Source organism: Hippoglossus hippoglossus, chromosome 21 (assembly GCF_009819705.1).
Source record: "Hippoglossus hippoglossus isolate fHipHip1 chromosome 21, fHipHip1.pri, whole genome shotgun sequence".
In the NCBI taxonomy this organism is placed as follows: domain Eukaryota; kingdom Metazoa; phylum Chordata; class Actinopteri; order Pleuronectiformes; family Pleuronectidae; genus Hippoglossus; species Hippoglossus hippoglossus.
Genome location: NC_047171.1, coordinates 20,840,128 through 20,865,712, shown reverse-complemented (window position 1 = coordinate 20,865,712; position 25,585 = coordinate 20,840,128). Strand labels below are relative to the sequence as shown.

General features: G+C 38.9%; 2 protein-coding genes across 2 annotated transcripts in view; one reads left to right on the top strand and one right to left on the bottom strand.

The window, feature by feature from the left end:
- Positions 1-25,585, bottom strand: part of LOC117754605 (probable ribonuclease ZC3H12C) — an 89,193-nt gene that overhangs the window by 20,783 nt on the left and 42,825 nt on the right. The window lies entirely within an intron of this gene.
- On the top strand, positions 4,568-20,651 carry LOC117754607 (interleukin-1 receptor type 1-like). The gene is made up of 13 exons (XM_034573608.1): positions 4,568-4,595; positions 9,054-9,181; positions 12,837-12,914; positions 14,076-14,334; positions 14,846-15,038; positions 15,893-16,064; positions 16,384-16,446; positions 17,037-17,172; positions 17,272-17,426; positions 17,887-18,030; positions 19,018-19,185; positions 19,314-19,594; positions 19,988-20,651. The coding sequence occupies exons 3-13, from the start codon at positions 12,839-12,841 to the stop codon at positions 20,282-20,284; spliced, it is 1,944 nt and encodes a 647-aa protein (XP_034429499.1). The 5' UTR covers positions 4,568-4,595; positions 9,054-9,181; positions 12,837-12,838; the 3' UTR covers positions 20,285-20,651.

Genomic DNA, 25,585 nt, shown 5'->3' with positions numbered 1-25,585 from the left:
TACAATTATTATTGTCGGTGACTTTAATATTCATGTTGACAATAATAATGATAGCCTTAGCGTAGCATTTATTTCAGTTCTAGACTCAATTGGTTTCAGTCAGTGTGTACACCAACCTACTCATTGTTGTAACCACACACTTGACCTTGTATTATCATATGGTGTGAAAATTGAACATCTAAAAGTACTTCCACGTAATCCAATTCTATCAGACCATAATTTAATAACCTTTCATTATCAGAATATATGCCACTAATAAAAAACTCCTTTTCTAGATGCCATTTAAACCTGTATTACCCGTCGATATAACCAACAAATTCTTTAAAAGCCCTAGCTCCACTGAGATTGACCATCTCGTCGATAGCTCTGTAAAATCATTACGATTAACATTAGACTACGTGTAAAACATAGTAAATTAGCTCTGTGGTATAATTCCAAGACAACTAGAAAGGAAGTGGCGCTCCAGCAACTGTGTTGAATATCTCCTGGCCTGGAAAAATAGTGTTAAAGCATATAAGAAGGCCCCTCCACAAAGCAAGAGCTGCCTACTACTCCAAATTAATAGAAGAAAATAAAAACAGCAGTGTAGCCAGGCTGACAGAGAGTCACACCTCCACCGAACCCAGTATTCCTCGATCCCTAAATAGCAATATCTTTATGACCTTCTTTAATGATAAAATTCTAACTATTAGAAATACAATCAAACATCTCCTGCCCTCAATTGGCACAAATACCCTCCCAAGAACAGAAATCTCAGAAACGGCTGAGAATCCTACCAATTATTTAGACAGCATCTCTCTGATCACCTGACAAAAATAATCTCATGTTCTAAACCAACAACTTGTATCTTAGATCCCATTCCTACTAAATTACTTCAAGAAATTCTGCCCCTAATTGATAGTATGTTACTGAACACAATCAATCTGTCATTATCATCAGGATATGTGCCACAGTCTAGCTGTAATCAAACCCCTTCTCAAAAAATACACCCGAGACCCGGAGGTTTTAGCCAATTACAGAACGATATCCAACCTCCCCTTCCTGTCTAAAATCCTTGAAAAAGTTGTAGCCAATCAGCTGTGTGAGTTTCTCCAGGAAAGTAATGTATATGAAGACTTTCAGTCGGGGGTTTAGAGCTAATCACAGCACGGAGACAGCCTTGGCAAAAGTCACTAATGACCTTCTAATAGCTTCAGATCAGGGATTTGTGTCTGTCCTCGTTCTGTTAGATCTCAGGGCAGCATTCGACACAATTGACCATCACATTTTATTACAGAGATTAGAACAGTTAATTAGCATTAAAGGAACCGCCCTGAACTGGTTTAAATCATATTTTTCAGATCGATTCCAATTCATGCAAATTAATGATGAGTCATCTGTGCGCACCAAAGTTAACCACAGTGTTCCACAGGGCTCTGTGCTCGGCCCAATTTTATTCTCATTATATATGCTTCCACTAGGAAACATTATCAGGACATACTCGGTAAATTTCCACTGCTATGCGGATGACACCCAGTTATACTTGTCAATAAAACCTGAACAATGTCATCAATTAATTAAACTCCAAGCATGTCTCAAGGACATAAAAACCTGGATGACCCGCAATTTTCTCTTATTAAACTCAGATAAAACAGAGGTTCTAATACTTGGCCCTAAACACCTTAGAGATACATTATCTAATGATATAGGTGCGCTAGACGACATTGCCCTTGCTTCCAATGAAACAGTCAGGAACTTGGGAGTGATCTTCGATCCTGATTTGTCCTTTAATTCTCACTTAAAACAAATTTCTAGGACCGCCTTCTTCCACTTGTGTAACATCTCAAAAATCAGACTTGTCTCTTTTCAAAAAGATGCAGAAAAACTAGTCCACGCCTTTGTTACATCCAGACTTGATTATTGTAATTCCTTATTATCAGGCAACAGCAGTAAGTCGTTAAAGACTCTGCAGCTTGTCCGAAATGCTGCAGCACGTGTCCTGACAAGAACAAAGAAAAGAGACCACATTTCTCCTGTATTAGCTTCACTACACTGGCTTCCGGTTAAATCTAGAATAGAATTTAAAATTCTCCTCCTCACCTTCAAGGCCCTTAACAATATGGCACCATTATATCTTAAAGAGCTGTTAGTACCTTATCAACCCACTAGAGCACTGCCCTCCCAGAATTCAGGCTTACTTGTCGTCCCTAAAGTCTCTAAAAGTAGAGTAGGAGCCAGAGCTTTCAGCTATCAAGCTCCTCTCCTAATGAATCATCTCCCACTTTCAGTTCAGGAGGCAGACACCATCTGTACGTTTAAGAGTAGGCTCAAAACCTTCCTTTTTGATAAAGCTTATAGTTAGAGCCGGTCCAGTCTTGTCTTAGACCTGCTCTTAGTTATGCTGCTATAGGTCTAGAATGTCGGGGGACACATGACACACAGAGCTTCTCTTTCAAGCTTCTCCTTCCTCTTCTCCATCCTTATCACATCAAAGAAATTAATATATCATCAATACATATTACTGACTTGACTTCTTCCCCGGAGTCCCTTTGCCTTATCGTCCGCAGATCCACATCGTGGATTATGATGGTGGATCGCGTATCAGAGATCGTGATCGTAATGGTGGATCCTGTATGGCGGATCCTGTATCGTGTTGGCATCTGATACTGGTGGTGAACCACGATCGAGGTGGCAGCTGATGGTGGATCCTAATGGCGGCAGTGGACAATGACTGTGAACTATAGTGGCATCCGATCTTGATGGTGGATCATGATCGTGGTGGCTGCTGACCATAGACTATGATTGCAGCAGGACTGCTTGATATATAGTATTTCTCCTCAGATACTCGATGATTACTGACAATAATCCATCAATTCATTGACCTTCAGTTATGCTACAAACTGTTATTTCCAATCAATGCTACAAATACTCTTATCTTGCTGAAGTTCTCCTTTACACTTGACATCTATTGCACTTCTGTCCGTCCTGGGAGAGGGATCCCTCACATGTGGCTCTCTCTGAGGTTTCTACGTTCTTTTTACCCTGTTAAAATGTTTTTTTTAGTAGTTTTTCCTTACTCTTGTTGAGGGTTAAGGGCAGAGGATGTCACACCTTGTTAAAGCCCTATGAGACAAATTGTGATTTGTGAATATAGGCTATACAAATAAAATTTGATTGATTGATTGATTGATCATTTAGTATCTAAAATCAAACCTTTTTAAATCTTTGTATTAATTCGGCCTGATTCTATCTTACGACTCCTTTCATATCGGCGATTATTTCATCTCGTAAATTTTTCTTCTCTTCTGTTTCTTCTGCATTTTTCATGTCATGACTTTCTTTTTATCCATACATGTGTTGTTTTTTCTTTCCTAATATTCTAAAGCACACAGATCAACACGTTATTTTGAAATAAATGTGACCTCAATTGACTTCATTTGACAATCTTCTTGCTTCTGTAATAATATAAATTGAAGCTGAATACTTAATACACTGGAATAACTTCTTAACACACTTTTTTTAACAACATCTCACCCTTTTCTTTGAAATAATCACATTGGTTATGTTTATATTCAACAATTTGCAGTTATGGTTTGCAGCATCGGTGAGTGAGCCTTTATTTACCCTGTGTAAACACACAATATTGCTTTATAATCAAACAATAAGGACTTGATTTAAATGTGTCGCCTCTGACAGATGCTGCATCTCATTTCAAAATAATAGTTCACAACAAAACAGTAAATACACACACAGGTGTTTCTACCTGCGGAGCTGGAACATTTGTAAGTTACCAATAGAGAGATAGAAATAATTAAATAACTCACTGGTCAAGAGGGAGATGATCCAGCTTGGAGAAACTGGGCCACAGGGACACACTGCATCACACTGCACAGCCTGCAGCATTGGATATGAAAGCCTGCCCCCATGAGGTGGCCTTTAATATTGTGAAATAGGGCGTTTTGCAACATTTTTGTTGATTTTTTAAAAGAATAATTGATGGTTCTTGATGGAAAACAAAAACCCAGCCACATTAAGAGAACTGATATCTATGAGTGAGTTAAATTTGGTGCAGCTTGATTGAATCTCAGGATGGTGCTGGGCCTTAGTGATGGTATCTGATATTCTAGTGTTTCGAGTTGCGTCTGTGTGCAGCCACAAGAGGTCTCAAGATCACAGAGTTAAAAATGGAGCCCAATGAATATAAAGCAGAAATATGAGGTGAGTAATAACTCCACACTCCGGAATAAACATGTGCCAGAATGGATGAATCTGACAGAACACAGTTAGAAACAGAGAAGATGATAAACAACAGCTCTTTCGTATGAACTGACAGTAACTGTAAAGGCTGTAAATGTGTGTGTATGGTGTGAATTATATGAACCACAGGATCCAGGCAGCTCTCCTCCGAGTTATTGCTCAACACATTAAGACACCGACAGACTTACAAAAGATCCCATAAAAGGAAATTGCAACATGTGCTGAGGTTTTCACAGAAGGGGAAGTCAAAGCTGCGTAGGGTACGACTGAACATAGATTTCAGTGTTTTAAATTTAAAAAAAGATTTCATGTGACCTGAAGAGGCTGCTGCCTTTATGGACGGATATAACATCAGGCTGGTGAGTTCTTTGTTTTGAACAATAGAAAGTGCTGGGACCATTTTCACCTGTAATCAGAATCCCTGACATCACTGTTACTGTTAGTTCAAGATCATATTATATCTATAGTGTCATTTCAGACAAGCTTTTACTAAGCAAAGCATATGCTCACCAAGCACCAGATCTGTGTTGTCTTATCATTTTTCTTGAACCCGAATCCAACTTGACTTTTTGAAATCCAGAATCCCGGCATTTGGGAGAAAGATGAAGGGGGTGGAATGGAACGAGGACAAAACATTACAGTAACAATATTAAGTCCACCTGAAGAAATGTCCACCTTTTATTGGAAACTGAAAGAAATAAACAAAATTAAAAACGAGTAATCGTCACCATCAAGCATTTGCAAATATATGCATCATAAAATTGCTATAAGATAAGATAAGATAAGATAAGATAAGATTAATCCATTATTAGTCCCACCACAGGGAGATTTGCAATGTTACAGCAGGGACAGTGACAGTCGAGTAAAATAATATAATAATTAAAGTAAACACACAATAAACAGACATATGAAAATTAATATATACAGAAGAAATAATGTACCGGGTAAAAACAATATATACAGTATATATAAGATATTACGGAAGCTTATTGCATTCACTTGAAAAAAAAAAAAGTTCTGTTTTTCTGAGATAACTATCTCGGAAATTCCGAGATAAGTTCTGTTTTTCTGAATAATAAAAACATGCTTTTATTTTGAAAGTGAAGTTCCTGTATAGACGCTATGCGTCATGGCGCTAATATACGGAAAACAGACGCTATGCGTCATGGCGCTAATATACGGAAAACAGACGCTATGCGTCATGGCGCTAATATACGGAAAACAGAGCTTTTTTTACATGCTTTTATTTTGAAAGAGAAGTTCCTGTATAGACGCGGACTTACTGTTATGACTCTGTAACTTCACAAAGGAAAAGTTTGATGTTTTAGCGACCCTCCGAAGAGGCACACGCTCTTACGGTGTTTAGGGAAGTTTCAAATAAACCTGAAAACATCAGTTGAAAGTCTCGACCATCTTTCGGAGATATGCTACAGGTAGATAAAGGATAGTTTTCATTTTTGTCCATAATTCAAATATTTCGTTTGTTAGTGTAAGCTATTTTATTTAGTGGCTTTATTATGGAAGATTGATGTGTAGTTCCTGTTATAAGCAGGGTGTTGGTTGGGACTCTTGTTTTGAAAGGGGTTCTAACGGAGGAGGGTTCTGTCGATAGAGAAGTTTTGAAGTGTGAAGGAAGGTAAACGGGTGTGATGTCCCGAGTCAATAACCATCTCTCGTGTCCTCTTCCGGCTGAGGCCTGTGACAGTATAAGAGAACAACACGCTCGGCTACATTAGTCTTTTGTGGTTCACTGTTATTTATACAGAAGGAGAGTCTGACAGTTTGAAGCGACGCTATACGTCATGGCGCTAATACAAGAAATCGTGCCAAACAAAAGACTGTCTAAGAGTGCAGCAGTTACATGCAGCCCGCTGAACAAGGGCTCTGTGCGAAACGTCCATGCAAAATGTAACTTCATCAAAATACTAGATTACAATTATCTATTGCGTATTACGCTTCCGTATATTAGCGCCATGACGCATAGCGTCTATACAGGAACTTCACTTTCAAAATAAAAGCATGTTTTTATTATTCAGAAAAACTGAATTTATCTCGGAATTTCCGAGATAGTTATCTCAGAAAAACTGAACTTTTTTTGTATTATTCAGAAAAACAGAACTTTTTTTTTTTTCAAGTGAATGCAATAAGCTTCCGTAAGATATATATGGTGGTATAGCACAGATAGAAATGAGCATTGCACAGTTGAAGTTCAATCTATCTACTAAATGCACAAATGTCTGTCTGTCTGTTTGTGGAACACATATCTTGTGAATTGTTCATCTTGGAAAAACATTGACTCTAAAATCGGTGCAAAAAAAAGAAAAGAAAACTCAGAATCTGGTTGATCATGGATGCACAATCGGCTTTATTGCAAACAAACCAGGTAGGATGAGCACAAAGTTTTCTAATTTCACTCTGCACCATAGAAAAACAGCCCATTCCGAACAGGCAGGTTTTGGAATGTCAAACCGTGAGAATAATCTCCATTGAATTATTTAAACTCTGGTTTGAGAGGAGTGGCGCTAACTTTAGTCTCTACTGGTTTAACCTGTCAACCCCCTCTCTTTGATAATGGTGAACATTTTAAATGTGTTCTCCACTGGTGTTTCATGGTCACCATTAGAGTTTATTGATTCAGTTATCGAAAAAATATATAATTGCAGACTAATTGATTGCTTTAAAGGGGACATAGCGTGCAAATTCCACTTTGTTAGTGCTTCTACAGGTTAATGTGGGTATCTGGCATGTCTACCAACCCCAAAACTCTGGGAAAAAAACACTCGCGCGTTTTGTTATGGTTCCTCTAAGTCAGAAACGTCATGCTTGAGTGACTGGAATGAGCTTCCTGTGTATTGTGTCGTCACAATACACTGGAAGTCTCCCTACATGGCCTTGGCCCAAAAAGGGTGCTGTTTTAAATGATCCTTGTGGTATTTTGACCAAAGTATGTTACAGACATTTCATTAAGACCCCAAGGAACCATATCAACTTGTGGTAAAATGGGCATACAATGTCCCCTTTAAATGATTGAATTTAAACATCCTCAACTTGTTTATCGGTATCAACTTTCACAAGCTCACACTCATGAGGCAAACAACTGCAGACTTCACACTGAAACCTCACAACACATATTGATAATCTTCCAATCACTGGTATAATCACCCCGAAATTCAACCACAGAAAACTTTCCCTCGTCTGCAGGGGAAAAATATAACAGTGGGGTCGAAACTTTTTTCCACATCAGACTGAAAAACCAGCTTCTTGGATATGGCTGCTCAAACTGTCACATTGTGGCTTTCGGCGGAGTTCATGTTTTCTGCAGCGCATCGTGTGGGAGAAAAGTGACATTCATATCAGGATTGTGGTTTATTTATAAGAAACCTTTCTGTCTCCAGGGGAATTCCTCTGCGCTGTGGGAAAGCCACAGCGCAGAGGAAGTGTTGACTACAACACTTCCTGTGTTGACTACAACACTTTTACAGTGATTTTGAGAGAATTACTCTCAGATCAGCTTGTGATTGTGATGGAAACACAGACTTTCTCTGGTGACTATTTAGGTTCCCTTGGTCCATTATTGCAGATTGTAAACTAGAGCCTGACTGATTCGTCCTTTGGCTGAGAACATCGTCCGATATCAGTCTTTCAGACGGTATTAGAATTAAAGTTTGTCAATATGAAAACTTCTATTTAAATGAAAAGACAATGTAGAAAAGATGTGCCTTTTATATTTTACTCAAAAAGGTTAATTTTCTTTATTGAAGTTCTAGAATTTGGGTTGGGTTTTCTTTTTGTTTATAATTACTTATAATGAGGGTTATGGTTAAACTGTAAAATATTAAGTCTCAATTATTGTCATAAGGTTTTGATAATGACATCTTAGGAATCATTGCCAATATTTTCTATGTATATATACATATTGTAAGATGCCGCAGTACAGGAGTGTTTGGACAAACTATCCAATTCAATGGTTAGAGTCTTTAGCCTGATAGAATATTATTCTGTTAAAGTTTCTAAGACTGATGAAGCTGGTGGCGAAGAGACGCACCAGCTTCTTTTGACTTTGTGGATCTCTTGTTGGACTTTTTCTGTTTATGGACTTTGGACTTATTTTCCTCATTGTATTTGGTTTTTGGATTCTTGAAAGACTCTTTTTGTGTGGTTTTTATGGACTCTCGTGTTTGGATGAGTGTTGTATTCATTATCTCACGTAACCTTCCACGTGTGTGCCTGACTCTGTGAAGTTGTTTTCTCTCATTTTGTCCCATTTCCTGCTTTTATTTTGAAGCCAATTTCGTTGTGTCTCTTACATATTTCCTTTCTTTTGTCCTGTTTTCCGCCCTCGTGATCGTCTTCACCTGTCCTCATGTGTCTCACCTGTTCATCACCTTTTCTTATCTTATAGTTTCCTGCTAAACAAATCAGACTAATTATGATTTTTTTAATAGGTAAATAATCACACAATTTCTTTTTAATCTTATTTTATTTTATATTGTTCAGGCTGAAACACTGTGAAAAATGTTCTGTGTGTGTAAAAGAACCTGCAGTGGAGGTTTAGTCTCTAAGTTTTGCTCTGTACTTACGTTAAGTTTCAGGTTATTGCCATTAAGGTTAACTTATGTTATTCTATGTTATGTTGAGTGCTTATTTTCTACTTATGGTAAGATTGTTGGTGAATTTTTTGTTGATGGTGTGTTGAAATGCAGAGGAAGGTGAACAGAGGAGTTGAGAGGTGGAATGTAAACTTACTGTTCCTCCTCTTTGTGTGTATGTGTGTGTGTGTGTGTGTGTGTGTGTGTGTGTGTGTCCGTCTTGTGGAGGTGGAACAGAGCGATTGAGTCACCGGCTGAGCTGTGGTGGAGCCTCCCCTCTGCACACTTGGATATGCAGAGCTGTGTACACTCATTCATCCTTCCTCCGTCTGCTCGGTGCCTGTGATTCCTCTGAGGTGAGTAAACCATTTAAAGATAAGACTCCTGTTTGCTGTCTGATTTCTTACTTTTCTTATATTAACTTGAATATTAAATCATTTGTCCCTGATCAGCCACCTTTCTACTTACCTTGCTAGAAAAGCCTGTTTGAATGTCTAACCACAAAGGGGTCCGTAGATCAGAGCTTCCCAAACTGCTTGAGGAGGCTTGAGGAACCCTAAAGACTGAACAAGTCCTCTGAAAGCCCAAAACCAGACTCGTACTTTAGTAGAAGTTTAACACACCACTGAAGTGAAGGCATTTAAACATGAGCGTTGTTTTGTCATCACAACTAATGAATTATTATTATAAATAATTGTGATCTCAGAATGACCATGATTACCATTTCGAATTTTATTGTGCAGTGATAATTTAATATCCGAAATCACACTTTTCTGAACAAATGATCAATGTCAACTAAGGATAAACATCCACACACCCTCATCTGCTCTTACAGAACAAAAAAAAAATCTCTTGTAAACAGAGGGATTTTTTTTGTCTAACTTTTGAAATCGTGCTAAAATCACATCTGCTATTAAGTTCAGTTGTTGATTTATTTTCTTTTACAACTCCAGTTTAATTAAAATGCCATAATCTCTTAGAGGCCAAGGGGATGTTTTAGAATTACTTGTCATATTTAACCATAGAGTCCATGATAATATCCGTTTTGATTGAAAAACTGAAAATGGACCAAATGGCACATGTCCAAGTGCCTGTACCGTCACTTCTCAGAAAATAGAGATCGCAACAGCAACACCTCACAACCTGCAGCACCTAGCTCTCACATGCAGCCAGACAAACCGCCAGCGCTCAACTTATCTACACAGCACTGTTTCCATCTCTATCTCCTCGGCAGCGGCTCTTCCTGTGGTGAGAGGTGCAGGTTCTGAGGTTAAGATCGTTTTCTCCTTGTAGCACTTTTTCCATCTCTGTCTTCTCGGCAGCGGCTCTTCCTGTGGTGAGAGGTGCAGGTTCTGAGGTTAAGATCGTTTTCTCCTTGTAGCACTGTTTCCATCTCTGTCTTCTCGGCAGCGGCTCTTCCTGTGGTGAGAGGTGCAGGTTCTGAGGTTAAGATCGTTTTCTCCTTGTCTATCTGTTTTCTCATTTTGTTGCTACTGTTAACAAACGGCACAGGGAAGGGTTTGACTGCTATGAGCTGCCTCAGGCAAAGATAGAGATGAATTCTATATGGGTTGTGCATGATTCTATGAACATTTCCCCAACATTTATATCAATACACTTCAGTATGTATCACTCAATTTGAAAAGAAAAGCACCTGAGCGGTGATGCATACCCTGTGCATGCTGTGTATACCCCATGATTTTTCAGGGGCCATAAAGGGTCCACTTGTTTACTTGGGTACTACAGATTTAAGTTGGGGACAGTGCCCCCTGCCACCCCAAACAGGCAATGATCATTTTTTAAAATTGTAATATTGCCATTTCATAGTAACTTTATCAAGCAGTCATTTATGCCATATGTACCATTATGATGAAAACTAGATTGCTTAGATATACAATAAGCTTACTCACGTATTGGCTATAACACTATCTTTAAGACTGTCATTGCTGCTCCCTTCATCTCTGTCAGACTTTGTCTTTTGTAGAAATACTTTAAACATCATTACACATGTTGTTATTTTGTTGATATGCTCTGCCACATGTAGCATTGATTGTACTTCTGTCCGTCCTGGGAGAAGGATCCTCATACGTGGCACTCTCTGAGCTTTTTTTTACCTGTTAAATGTTTTTTTGCGTAGTTTTTCCTCACTTCCTGAGGGTTAAGAACAGAGGATGCTGCACCCTTTACAGCGCTATGAGACAAATTGTGATTTGTGAATATGGGCTCTACAACTAAGATTTGATTTATTGACTGACAGAGTGTTTGCTCTCACTGAAATTGAATGCATTACTACTCTACATGATTTCATTTTCTGACTTCATAGTGACATGACGTTAATCACACCAAATGATCATGAATCTTTTTTCACCGTATACAAGCCTTAAGTCGTGTCTATAGGATGCATAGGATGAAAGATACCTTAAAAATGTAATTGTTCTTTCATTTTCTATTCTTTGTGGCGTCTCCCTGACATCACTGCCGTGTTTCCCATTAATCACCCAGACTGTGGTGGCCCGTCATCGCCACGTCACGATGAAACATTAAAGATCTCTGACTCAGTGTTTTTAAGCTTCCTTAAAAATACACTGTGGCAGTAGACCATGCCACGGGGCTCTCACCACAGCAGCCAGAAACGAACCATTCAGATTTGAACATTTTATTAAGTCGAGACACACACTTGAACAAACATAAAATAAACTTCAACTAAAGGCGACTAGCTTTACAGGTCAGTCTTTTCTGGTCTCTTCGTGAGTCTGCCAGGGTCTCGTGTGTCTCAAGAGTGTTCTCTCCGTCCTCCTGAGTCAGCTCAGACGCTGCCTCTTAAGCATGAGGACCAATCAGCTAACAGCTCTCACCTGTGCTGATCACTCTGTGGTGCAGGTGAAGGGTGCTCTCCCATTCCCCTCACCTCCACATACACATCTCATAAAACACCTGTGGTACGATGCCTACTAACTTGTAACTGCCAGCAATGTGTCAGTATGTGGTTGAAGATGTGGTTAGATAAGATCAGTCGTTATCTGCACACTTTCCTGTTTAAATTTGGTCTCTCACCAAGGTCACAGCTTCTGCCTTTGCAACCAATTTAAGAGTCAATCAGATACTATGGAACATGAAAATACTCATTACTAGTATAACAAAAAATGTTAGTAGCCTCCAAAACAATCGGTAAAAGAAGAAGCATCCTCATTCTAGTAGTTTCCGTTTTTCTTTTAATAACTTTCAAAGCTCATCATGAAATGTAATGGGTTTTTTTTCTGTAGCACTTAAATTTAAATTTCTTTGGCTATGTTTTCGTAACAGGGTGATTCGCCAGATTTATGCAACATCCTGTCAACAACAATGTTCTCCGATCATATTGCCATTTTATGGTAGAGGTTACAAGAAAAGTTTAATGTCTCATACATGTCTCTGTCACTTCAGAGGATTTCACGTTGACCTACAGTCATTCCCTAGAGACATATTTTCTACCACTTACCTAACCTCAATATGTTGTGGTTAACAGTTTTCTATACTTTTCCCAATGATTAAGACAAGTTCTCGTAGTGTGACTGAGTAAAAAGATTTCCATATTATGAGTCATACCTTGGCCACACACACACACACACACACACACACACACACACACACACACACACAAAACCCGACTGACTTAGTACAACACATGTAGTCGTTGTACAAGTTTGAGCAAATGGAGATGACCAGAGTTCAGGAATGCTGGGCTTCTTTCCAGCGCCGAAGCCACACGTCACATTCTGTTGGAGATTTCTCAATAAATGACTCTTTAAAAATACCACAACGGTTGTGATCTACTTCTGTGTCTTAGAGGGAGAAGAAGGTTGGGAGACAGAGGAGAAGCCGTATTAGAAAGAGAAGGTAGGATGAAGGGAAAACTGATCATTTTGCTGATCATTGCTGTGTTTGTAAAACTGTTGTCAGTCTGTTGGATTTTCAGGATTTTCTCCCTGTCTTGTAGCACATGTTAATTTCTTACATGTGTGTGTTTTTCAGCCATGAGGCAGACTCCAACAATCAGAAGCCTTCTCTTTTTCTTTGGGTTGTATGGGATCTGTTCAGGACTTCTACAAGGTGAGTTTCACACACACACACACACACACACACACACACACACACACACACACACACACACACACAGCACAACATATCGTAAATATTTTAGTGAATTTTTATGTTTTTGTAATAAATTTTATATTTCTTGTTTTTGGCTTTTATGTCTAACTTAGTCCGTAGGGCTGTACAAAAGGATTTTATCGCCATCTTGTGACCTTTGAGGCAACTGCATGTGTAACGTGTCATCACAGCTCTAGCTCTAAACTATTAAATATGTTATGGTGTATTTTAGTCCACTGCTTTCCCTTGTATAATGACAATACAGGCTTTCCATTCTATTCTATTCTATTATATTGGTAGTAGATGAGCTGGGCTTCAACCAGCCAACAACATTACAGGATTCTGTAATTTGGCTCAAAGCAGCTCAGTATAACATTATCAGCTGAGCTTTATATGTTGAAGTGCGGCTGGACAAGAATAAATGAAACAACCAAGACTAATTCTACTTTAATGACATTTTCTTTTGGCATAAATGTTTTAAACATTGGTACACCTCTTTATCTATCCTCTTTATTCATATTAGACACAGTCTTTTCTCATGAATGTTTTGAATATTGTCATTTTGTTGATGTGCATCTGTCAGTCACTCCATTCAAGAGTTGAGGACAGAATATGTTGTACCTTATACAGACCTGTTAGGAAAACTGTAAAACATTGATTTGAATATCTTTGAAAAACTCCTTCACAGCTCCATTACCATTAATGTCAGTGGTAACACTGGGCAGCTCCAGATGTGAAAGCAGTGCCGACCACAGGCTCTGTACCAATGGGAAACCAGAATCCGTTAAATAATTGCATCACAAACTGACCAGTCATTTTAGTTCCAGCTGAATCAGAGAAAGGAAAACTGTGATGAGAGCATCATGGAAAAATACTGGAAGTCAGGCTCAATGTCCTCTGGGCAGCTTTAAACCTCAGAGCTATAAGTGAATGCTGAAAACAAAAACACCCAATGAGAAACAAATGTTTTAAACTTTCCTCTAAAAACACTTTTTGTAATTGAATATATAATTAAGGCAGCCTGGCCTTGTCTGACAAACGTGTTCTAGCTAGAAAAGGTTTGCTGTAAGCTCTATCTATTGAGTGGCTGAATTAATGACAAATCCATCCTCCATATAGATGCAGACAACTGTACCAACTACAAACTCCAGTTTGAGAAAGCTTTCTCTGTTCCTGGGGAAATGGCGATGCTGAAGAGCACCTTGGTGTCTCCGGACGTCTTCGACTTCAACACCGTCCCTTACAACATCACCTGGTTAGACTCCAAGACGGGTGAAGAAATAAGCAACCAGACGGGTCGAGTCCTGGTGCGAGGGGAGACTCTGTGGCTTCTGAAAGTAACGCTGGACGACAGCGGGGAATATGTGACCATACTGAGGTACAGAGCAGGGATAGAAATATCAAAACAAGTTGAAGGAAGCAAGAGAAAATATATCCTGATGTGTTTGTCTGTCTATATTGTGCAAATTCCTGTTTCAACATTATTTCAAACATGGGAAACCCCAATATTCAAGCGGTTCCTGATGAATTACAGTTAAACTCTACAAAGGAACATTTGAGGTAATTCCATGGTCCAGCAGAGGGCAGTATCAGCTTGACCTGTTGCAGTAGCTGTTGACCAATCAGAAGGATCGGATACTAAATAAACATGGTGAAAGACACCAACAGCTTCCATCATCTTTTTTAAAGAGCAGTTAATGAGCCTCAACACAGATATAGATGGACTCTGGGTTTTAGATTTTTAGGGCTGAGCCATTTATACCTTTGAGGAGGTTTGACAGTTGGTTTTGTTATTCTTATCCTACAAAAGCTCATGATTCAGCTGCTCAATGCAAAATTAAAAGTAAAAAGAGAGGAAGTTTTTCATTTTCTGCTTCATTTTCCGACAGAACTCCTTCTCGGTGCTACAGACAGGCCACCAAGCTGGTTGTTGACCTTCCGTTTCCTGGAGAATGTGGGAGGCCTCACAAAACTCAGCAAAGACTCACAAAAGGCATCAATGACAAACTGTCCTGTCCCCTGAAGGACTACATCTATAAACTGGACAGCTACAGTGTCAGCTCCTCCCTCACTTGGCACAGAGTGAGTTTTCTCCATCGCTTCATCTATTCAGACAATTGATCATACGTAATCATGGGACATGTTGGTTTAATTGTTTGAGCTGCTTTGATAAAATTTTGGTAGATTTTATTTTTTAGTTCTCTGTTTGTTTGAAACATCCTTTAACTTTCTGTAGGTGGCGCCCTTTTCTGCGAGTATTAGGCCGTTTAAAGGGGAAAGAAATCATAGGTTTCAAAAATAAAGTCATGATGGTATAAGAGTTACGTTGCAATATTATAAGAAAACAATCATAAATTCTCAAGAATAATATGTATCATTACGGGAATAAAAGTTAAACATTTCTGAGAATAATGAAAAAAGTAATATATTAGGAGAATAAAGTCATCATTTTACGAGATGAAAGTAATATATTTATGAGAGTTAAGGTGTAATTCATCATGAAAAAACTCATATCAGTAAACAATAAAATCCTAATTTCATGAGGAAAAAAGTCACAAGAATAAGGTCGTAAGTTAATAAGAAAAAAGTCTTAATATTAGAAAAATAAAGTCATAATTAAAGACAAAATAATCATCATATTAAGAGGATAAAGTCTTAATTTAACAAGAAAAAAAGTCATATTTCGAGAATATATTTAAAAATCTCAGAACTTTTTTTTTCTTTACACAGCCTTAATACTCTGTAATGCTTTACCTTGTCTGTTCACCTTGTTGTCAATCACCAGTCATGTTATAACTAGTTGTTCTTCCTTTGTCGATTTCAAAGAAATAAAATGGACATTTATTTACATGAAGTTGTGGATTATTACAGTTATGCATCATGAACGATGTTGAAAATAGAGAAAATCCTGACTTATATTTCTTTTCTTCTTCTAGGGTTGTGAGCCCATACTGAATGAAATGGACAAATATATCTACCTGTCCAGGACCACGCTGCTGATCAACAATGTGGATGCTAAACACAACCACAACTACACCTGCACTCTGAACTTCACCCTCGGAGGCATCACAGGATCCGTGTCGGAGACGATTAATACGTGGGTCAGAGGTGAGAAAAGCTAGTTTACAAGAGAGGAACTTGAAAGCCTGAAATGTAGAAAACATTTGACCAGTTTAATTGTTAATTTCTTGTTGTATGACAAAAATCTATATCATGATATTTACCTTCGCCGAAGAGGTTATGTGTTTTCTGCGTTAGTTGACAGGATTATAAAAAAACTGCTGGATGGATTATTATGAAACTTCCTTTTAAATTTTGGTGCGGATCTGGATCAGCGGGGTGGATCTAGGATCTGGGAAAATGTTGTTTTCCATGATGAGAAGCACTCAGCCTCTTTCACAGTCTTTAATATTATCTGTGTTTTCAGAGGAGCACTCAATGGTTCCACAAGTGCATGAACCAACCAATGGAACAATCAGTGCACAGATAGGTGAGTCCCATAAGAGTAAAGTGCACAACGCTACAGTGATCTACTGTGAACTTAACATATATAAACCATAAACCATTAATGATTACAGAGTTCTGAAACCCTGTTTCACAAAAGTATAAGGGCTCATTAGGCATAAGACAAAAAATAGACAAGGGAGATTTTTTTCTTTTTTTGCTTCAAGGATAAATTTGAAATTTCTAGATTTTTTTTTTGTTGCATTCTGAGATTATTGACAATGAAATTTTGAAACTGACCGTAAAGTACTATTTTGTGTCTTTAACTGAAATCTCGAGATTGAACATTGAATCTCGACATTTGGACTGCAAAATATAAAACAAAAACAAAATTCTTCTCTTTTGTTTTTTGTTTCTTATATCAGGCCCAAAACATTCTGCCATAAAAACTTTGTAGATTGTGAAAATTCATCTTTTCTTTCTGGCACCTGAAACACACATTTACACAAACAGCACTATTTTCAGACATCCTGCTAGTGTCTGGAACTAAGTTACATTTTCTGTCAATTGGAAAATAATGGAAACCTAAAATCTAATCGATAAATAACTGATGTTATTGTTTTTGTATGTGTTTAGGAAGTAGTTTCAGCCAGTTGTGCAGTGTCTTTGTGCCGGGTGTTGGGTTGTCCTTCGTTGACGTCTTTTGGTGTACCAAATCTGAGATAATTCACAGCATCGACCCTGCCGACCGCGTCTATACAACAAAGCAACCGTCAGTCCTTTTGCCTTTTCTTATTTAACTTCTGTGATCGGCTGCTTCTGGGGTTAAAGCTTAATGTGAAATAAACTTTCATCTTTCTGTTCCAACCAGTTTGAGGTACCAAGATGGTCCCATCAAAGGTGTGTGGTTGGAGGTTCTGCTGACGTTTTCTGAGCTGACGAAGGAAGATTTCAACATCAGCTTCACTTGTCAAGCGCAGAATGGCCGTGGACATCCTCAAGCATATTTTACTCTGGTACCAGCAGGTAGAAAACACAGAATACCCCCCCTTAAAAAATAAAAAAAAGATACTGCACTGGGTTGTACACCTCCCTTTGACCACTGAAATCTAATCAGTTTATCTTTGAGTCCAAGTGACAACTGGCAAAAATTTAAAGAATTTCCCTCAAGGCAGACTAGAGATATCACAACCAAAAGGAGAAAACATATTTATTATGGACAACATGACCTTGACCTTTGACCTTTGACCACCCAAATCGAATCAGTTAATATGTGTGTCTAAGTGAACATTTGTTTAAAATATGAAATCCAGGGGCTCTAAAGAAAACAAGTTCACAAGGCAATAAAGGGTTTTGTGAGGGCACAGTGATCTTGACCTTTGACCGTCGACCTCCAATCTAATCAGATCATCCATGAGTAAAGTGAAACTTTGTACCAAATTTGAAGAAATTCTCTGAAGGCATTCTGTGATGTTTGTCTCTGCAGATCCAAACATCCTGATTCCTATTGGGTCCCTGTTTGGTTGTGTGATGGTTTTCTTCATCATCAGTGTCATCATCTACTACATGTTCAAGGTCGACATCGTGCTGTGCTTCAGGAGAGTGTTTCCAGTCCTCTACACCAATAAAGGTAGTATCTCACAGAAAGCATGTAATCAGTCACATGTAAGCAGAGATAACATCAAAAACACTGTCACAACACTCAAAAACCCACAATGATGCTTTGACCTTGCAACACAACCTCACAATCTGAACCTCTACGTCATACATGACTGCTCAACAGGGCAAGGAAACAAACTAACCACAGGACTGTCGGCACCATTCTCCATTTCAGTGTCACTCGCTGATTTTGCAACAGAACATTTTAAAGTTCGTGACTGTATTTTAACAACTGCTTTATGTTAAATAGATAGATAGATAGATAGATAGATAGATAGATAGATAGATAGGTGGATGGATAGATGTACTTTATTGATCCCAAATTGGGAAATGATTGTGTTACAAAGACTGAAGTAGCTAGTAAAGTCATAGTTAAATAATGAGGTAATGAGAGGAGAAAACACTGGAGCTGATGGAACAGTGTGCAGAATCTAAGGTTGACTCTTCAACCAGTTGAATATGTAATGATGTTGAAGAGAATGATAACGGAACAGAACAGAACCAAACTTCTAGAAATAATAAAAATTATAATAGAAAGTATTTCATGGTGCCTTTCTTGCCAACAGTCAATACAAACATGTGAGACACATGAATAGTTAAAAGTGAAACCAATTTTAAAATCAGGTTCAGAGGAAAAGACATCTAACAACATGCGTTTTGGAGTTGTGATTTTAATCGTGCATTTTGTATAAAATAAATCATGAATTAATCCCAATAATTTCACAACATGCGTTTTGGAGTTGTGATTTTAATCGTGCATTTTGTATAAAATAAATCATGAATTAATCCCAATAATTTCTTGGCCATAGCACCCAAATCTGACATGATAGATTTACATCATTTACAACCTGCTTATAAGAATAAAGCAGTGTGTGCAGCAGTGTGTGACTTCAGACCACAGAACGAGTCGAGATGTATCCCCATGCTCTTGATAAGCTCTTCTTCTCTCCTGTGTCAGATATGGATGGGAGGCTGTATGACGCCTACGTGGCGTGCCTACAGCCCTGTGCCATCGGATTCAGCGAGGAGGTGGAGACGTTCACCCTCCACACTCTGCCCCGAGTGTTGGAAAAGGCCTGTGGCTACAAACTCTTCATTGCAGGCCGTGACTGTGTCCCAGGGGAGGGTAAGTCACCTGCATGGCAGAGACCACACTGTATTAACTCATAGATGGAGCCCAGGCAAAGTTATATGGGTCTTTTTCTATAATGGAAGTCCAACATTTCTCTCCATCTTGTCGTTTCCTCCCTCCAGCCATAGTGGACTCAGTGGAGGAGAACATACAAGCCAGCCGGCGCCTCCTCCTGCTCTACACCGCCTCCACTTTCAGCAGCAAAAGACACACAAGCAGCACAAGCAGCCCGAGCAGCAACAATAACAACCTCTCTAAGAACAACAACAGTGAAGACAACGGTGAAAGCAAGACCGGTGAGGGAGGCAGCGGCGGCAGAAGTGAAGAAGTCTATCCAGACACGAGGCAGCATTTGGAGTTTCTGCTAGCAATGCACAAAACGCTACTGGAGGGATCGCTCAAGGTGAATAACCAGACGATTGTTGACAGGGGATTAATGTTATACCTACACAAATGTAATTCCTGCATAGAGGAAGGTCTTTAGTGCAACCCAGGTCCAGTGGAGTTCTTCTGTCCCAATGTTACCCAAAAAAATAATTGTTAATGGTTTATATAGGTCACAGTGCATGATTTACTTGTTGAGCCCATCGGCTATCGTCTGATGACGAATTAGCTGCTGGGGGCAACTGCCACTATTCAGGGGCTTCCAGTGTAGACATCAGATATCTGGGTCAAACCTCTGTATATGCACCTGCAAAATCTGTTCTTAAAAATGATGGTTTCATTTGGTTAAACTTTCTTTAGTTCCGTATTAAAACACAGTATCCTGGTTCTAACTTGAGTTGCTGCTTTACAGGTGGTTCTGGTTGAGTTGGAAGAGATTACCTCAGCTCAGCTGGCTCTCTTCCCGGAGTCGGTGCGACACCTGAGGAAAAAGCAGGGTGCAGTGTGTTGGTGGAAGGAGCAAAGGATGAGGCAAAGGAGGAGGACATGTATGACGAGGAGAGAGGATGAGGAGAAGGGTGAACGGGACACACAGCTGTCACCGTCCCTCTCTCCTTCCTCCAGGTTTTGGAAGGAGATCAGGTATTATATGCCAGTGAGGGGCAAGAGGGCGGTCTACCCCGAGAGAACTGCCCTGTTGAACTTATGATGGGCTTACGATATGCTTCAGGAATACTGTGTTGTCACCATAAGCTGTGAGGTGAACAGCGGGACTTTCCTTCAGCTCATGGACCTTTTAAATTTGCACATTTTGGATGGTAAAACTTGTGCAGAGGATTCCAGTCTGGATGATCTTGCAACACATGATCTGTTTATATACCATAGCAAGTGGAGACTGAAGAATCACCTGGATAAAGAAGAACGGATCAAACAGAATCATCACGTATAAAAGTCAAATGTACATATGTAAAAAAATAGAAGTAAACTGTGAATTTTTCATTAATTGTTGTTTATTTGTTTTCATGCATCAAGGCACAACACAAAGTTCTCGTTAAAAATGCAGAGAAAAATAAAAAATACTGTATGCAGACATGGTTCATTGCAATAATTATTTTTATTTCATGATGAACATTTTCAGGTATTCTTATGAAACACTAATCTGGATATTTTTCTGTTCCTTTCTTTTGCATCGCAAGATTTTGCAACATTTTCATTGACTTCTCTGCTTTTTAAAATTATACTGAAGGAGGTTTTCCTAAAATCTGTTTTCATGAAGAAGTACCTGTACAAGTCGTATCTTACCAGTCAAATTGGGCTACATGTAGGAAATAGAGTCACTTTCATAACATGAGGTGATTGAGGTCTGGTGCCCTACATTTGAAAGCTCCTCTGAGCTGGGGGTGAATCATTATGTGCAGAATGAGTTGTACATTTGTCAGTTCGATTGGAAATTTTATGCAGGGGTTAGTGGAACAGTATTCAAATCTGTGAAGACAGGAGGAGGGGAAACCACGCAGCTACTCAGAATCTCAATGCAACTTTAATTATTTCTTTGTGATTATTCTCTATTGTGGAATAATATTTTTTTTTCTATTCACTGTAATTATTAGTTAAATTCAGTATTGGTATCATATTGACTCAGGTGTTTATATTGTAATTAGATACCATATATAGTAATCCTGGTTCCATTTGCAGTTTTTCGGCAGCAGATTATGTAAATACAAAGCCACTTAGGTCCAAACATCTGTTGGATTAAACCCCAAGAAAAGCTTTGATTCTTCAGCAGTTTCATTACAGAAGGATTTAAAACAGCTCTGTGATACAGAAGAGAGATATTCAGTAACTTTAATTGGTTCCACTTAAGAGGAAGAAACACATAAAACTGATATCTGAATGGTATTTGAATGGGGGGAATTTTGGGCGAGTGTTATCTCTTTTCATTTCTTAATGGTTCTTAATGATGGTCCATTGTTTCCTATGTTAGAGGAGATAAGATAAGAGTCCCACTCCTTGTAAGATCTTCCACTAAGCAAATCTATTTGACCACAGCCACAGGTATCATCACGATCACTTTCATTCATTCATTAACCTGCCCTGCATGTCTTTGGAACGTAGGAGGAAGCAGGAGTACCCAAAGAAAACCCATGTCAAACTGGGATTTGAACCCAGAACACTCTGCACCAAGATAGAGTGACAGAGCTTAATATAGGTGACGTCAGATAAAACCAGTGAGATCAACACATAGAGCGTCTTTAAGTGTTTGACCTTTTCTAGCCAAGCAGTGGAACTTCCTGGGAATTCAAAGAGAGAGCTTTAGCCCTGCCTTCTTTGTGTATAGGAAAAAAGCATGTCCCAGTTCCCTTTTCAGAGGGGTCTGCTTGTGTCACGGGGCTGTCAGTTAAGTATCAAGAAACCGTTGTGTGAGAACATGAGCCATGTGTGAGAAATCTTAGAGAAACCTTACGAAATGTAACCTGTCCAGACCCGAAGATGAGAGTCCTGGAGCGGACAGGCTGGGTCTGCTACTTGTTGGCTGAACTGCTGCTGACATTCGCTGCGGCAAACAGTGAGTACTGATCATCACAAATCTCCCTCTGACACTAACAAAAACCTCTGCTGTTGGAAATAAATGTCAACTTTCTGACACAAAACTGTTGCGTTAATGATGGCAGCTTCTTCTGCGTTGCACTCGGAGACGGTAAACTGTTTAGCCCGTGGCTGTGTTTATTGTCTTTAGCACCTGCACATCAGGTAGACACACACTTCTTCACTAACAGTGATGACACAAGCTTGCATCCCTACTTAGCGCTTCAGCGCCTCACAGTGGCATAATAATGATACTGCACCCCCTGTGAAATTACATACAGAACAGTACAGCCTGACACAATCCTTCTGTAACAACTGAGGACACATGTGAACACTTACTCTTAACAAAAACAAAAAAAAGTTTTTTAACTTGTACTTTTTACTGACTCTGAGGTTTGAGTGTTTTCAGTTTCAATGTTGTTCCAGTCAAAGAATCAACAGGAAAACACTTGTTGGTTAAAGAAAGAGGTGAAGCTGAAGCCCATGAACTGATTTTAGCTCCTGACCTGTAATATGAGATGCAGTGTTTATAAGAAAGGGCTTTGTTTATGCAGAGTTTGTTAAATTATGGCCTGTGTTGCAACGTCATTGTGACATTTCCTGTTTGCAACCTGTCAAACAAGCACATGAGAAACCTGATTGTTCCGAGTTTCGCCTCAAGAGAAAGACAGCACAAAATAACGACAAATCATTTCCATGAAATTAACTAACATAAGCAGTTTGTTACATAAATATAAACACAATAATATCTATTCATTATTTCTCAACCACTCTCACAAAGCATAAAGTAACACAGAACTACACAAAGCTGTCAGTAAACCAGTTTTTATTCTAAGAATCACAAAGCTCTCACTAACTACTGTTGTGCAATAATGCATTAAACGTGATACCATTAAATGGTGTGCCTTTCGGCATTCAATAAATTTGGTTATCAAAATAAAATATTGAATATTAATATTAAAAATATTATTATTAAATAATAACTTTAAAGGGGACATAGCATGCCCATTTTACCACAAGTTGATATGGTTCCTTGGGGTCTTAATGAAATGTCTGTAACATACTTTGGTCAAAATACCACAAGGATCATATAAAACAGCACCCTTTTTACCCTGTATAAAACAGCCCTCCACAGAGTGACCTGTTTTGAGTGCCTGTTCCTTTAAATGCTAATGAGCCAGCTTTCCCCTCCCCCCTCATGATTTTAAACGATATAAATTACATATTTTATATGATATAAATTATCAAATATGCATCCCATACTTTGTATTCCCCTTCTGTTGTCCTGGAGTTTTAATTTTCCCAATCACATAATTAAATGTCCCCCTCTGCCCATCCACTACAAGCACACAAGCAGACAGACAGAGAGAGAAAGAGAGGGGTGGGGGGCTATGAAGACCATCATTTACCCCCGAACCCCGACATTCAACGGGTACAACAACAAGCGGAGAAAGCAGAATCGCGGGCTGACCTTATATATACAGTCTATGGGGCTGACCAGCGGAGAAATGCTCGTCCCGTGTGAACAGCCAGGCGGCTGCGTGCTGGAGAACGGCGCTGCGCTGCCTCGCAGCGACGCTTCCGCGTCCGGTGTACCCCGGCGTAACTACTGTAACCCGGCGTAACTACTGTAACCCGGCGTACAGTAGAGCTGAACACTGCGGAAGTCTTCCACACAGCTGGCAGTGTGGAAGACCAGTTGTGTTAACCTTCCATGGAAAGGGTAAAAAGGTTGCTGTGCTGTTTGAAGTCCAGTGAAGTCGTCTTGCTGGTTGTGGTTCTGCTGTGCGATGCAGAACTTGGCCTGAGTTGTTAGGCAGGACCTCGCGTCGCTGCCTTTTGGAAAGTTTTAGCAGTCTCCAGTCAGGCCTGCTTGAGAGGTGCTGCAAGCTGCACCTCTCCTCCATTGAAGTTGAGCAGAAAGAGAGAGATGGACAGCCACCCTTCTCTCGGAGGGTTGCGTAGGAAGAGGAATCGAAAAGAGTGAGCTGGACAGCCACCCTTCTCCTCTCAGAGGGTGGCGTGGGAAGAGAGATCGAAAAGAGGAAGAAGGGGGGAGAACTGGGCTTATATTGGCCTGGTGACCTCATGGGTCCTGGGGCCCAGAGTGACCAATAGTAGTTGAAACTTGTGTCCCCTGTCGGTTTTCACACCTCTGTGTGACATTGACGTGCCCTGGGAGACTGAGTTCTGGAGGCTCTGGTTTGTCACCAGAACAAAGAAGAGCATGTGGTCAAGGCTTTGACTATACATGTAGGTCGAACTGTAGTTCACAAATACCAGGTATATATATATATATATAAACTTGTTAGTAAGCGACAGCATATATATATTATTTTACATGAATAAGATTGGGTTCATTTATCTATATATTTGATTGTATTTGTGTTTTCAATATCATATCTCGATTACATTTCTTTGTCATGAGGCTTTAAAAATTGACATCTTAGGGAATCCATATTTAATATTCTAATATTTACAAAATACATTTAGCAGCCATTTTTTTGTCCCTTATATAGGCATCGGTCCGCAGACTAGAGATATCACAACCAAATGGTGAACACATATTTTTGTATGGCCAACATGACCTTGACATTTGACCTTTGACCTTTGAGATAAATATTCAGTCACTAGACCTTCATTGTTTAAATATGGAAATATTTCAATTTAATTTAATTTAATTTTGGGGAAAAGTTTTACAGAATAAACATGCTATTAAACTACTCTGACACTGTGATGGTTTATGTTCATGAGTTGAGGATACACTCGATAAAGATCCAAATTCTCATAATACAATCCCAAAATATTTAATTTCAAATATGTTTTGCCTTTTATTGCTAAACCATCATTACTACAGAAATATCTTGACAATAGTATATTAATACATCAATGTTAAGCTCAATGAACTTTATAAAATACAAAAAATTGCTTAGACCTAGTTTAATGTGCTGCAGAATAAACCTGTTCTGCACCAATAACATCTGCTACTTAAATAAATGTATATATAATAAGGTATGTGCAGGAAGATTAACCTTTAACAACATGATTCTGCTTTTACAAAATGTCAAAATGATATTGTGGAAAATGACACACCATATTGATATTTCAATATAAAATACTACAGGACTCCAGTCACTAGTTAACAGTGTTCTCTGCACATCAAAACAAAAAGCGATCACATGAATGATCAGCATCATGGATATTTTTATCATGTCAACATACTAAATTAAAAATAGCTGAATAAGGATTTTCTGTATCCCAAAATGTTTGTTTTTACTTATAATAAATTATTATTAATAATAATAATAATAATAATAATAACAACTAGGGCTACGTTGTAGCACTGACGGGCCCGAGCACACGCATTTCGAAGCCTGTTGCAGTCGGTGGACAGAGCGATCAATGACCAAGTGCACGTTTCCGC

What these genes read in the sequence shown, in the direction of transcription:
- LOC117754607 (XM_034573608.1), top strand. Translation starts at nt 12,839, where the DNA reads ATGAGGCAGACTCCAACAATCAGAAGCCTTCTCTTTTTCTTTGGGTTG. An exon ending in GAATATGTGACCATACTGAG is followed by an intron (nt 14,335 to 14,845) that starts GTACAGAGCAGG and finishes ATTTTCCGACAG; the next exon opens with AACTCCTTCTCGGTGCTACA. An exon ending in TTTTACTCTGGTACCAGCAG is followed by an intron (nt 17,427 to 17,886) that starts GTAGAAAACACA and finishes TTGTCTCTGCAG; the next exon opens with ATCCAAACATCCTGATTCCT.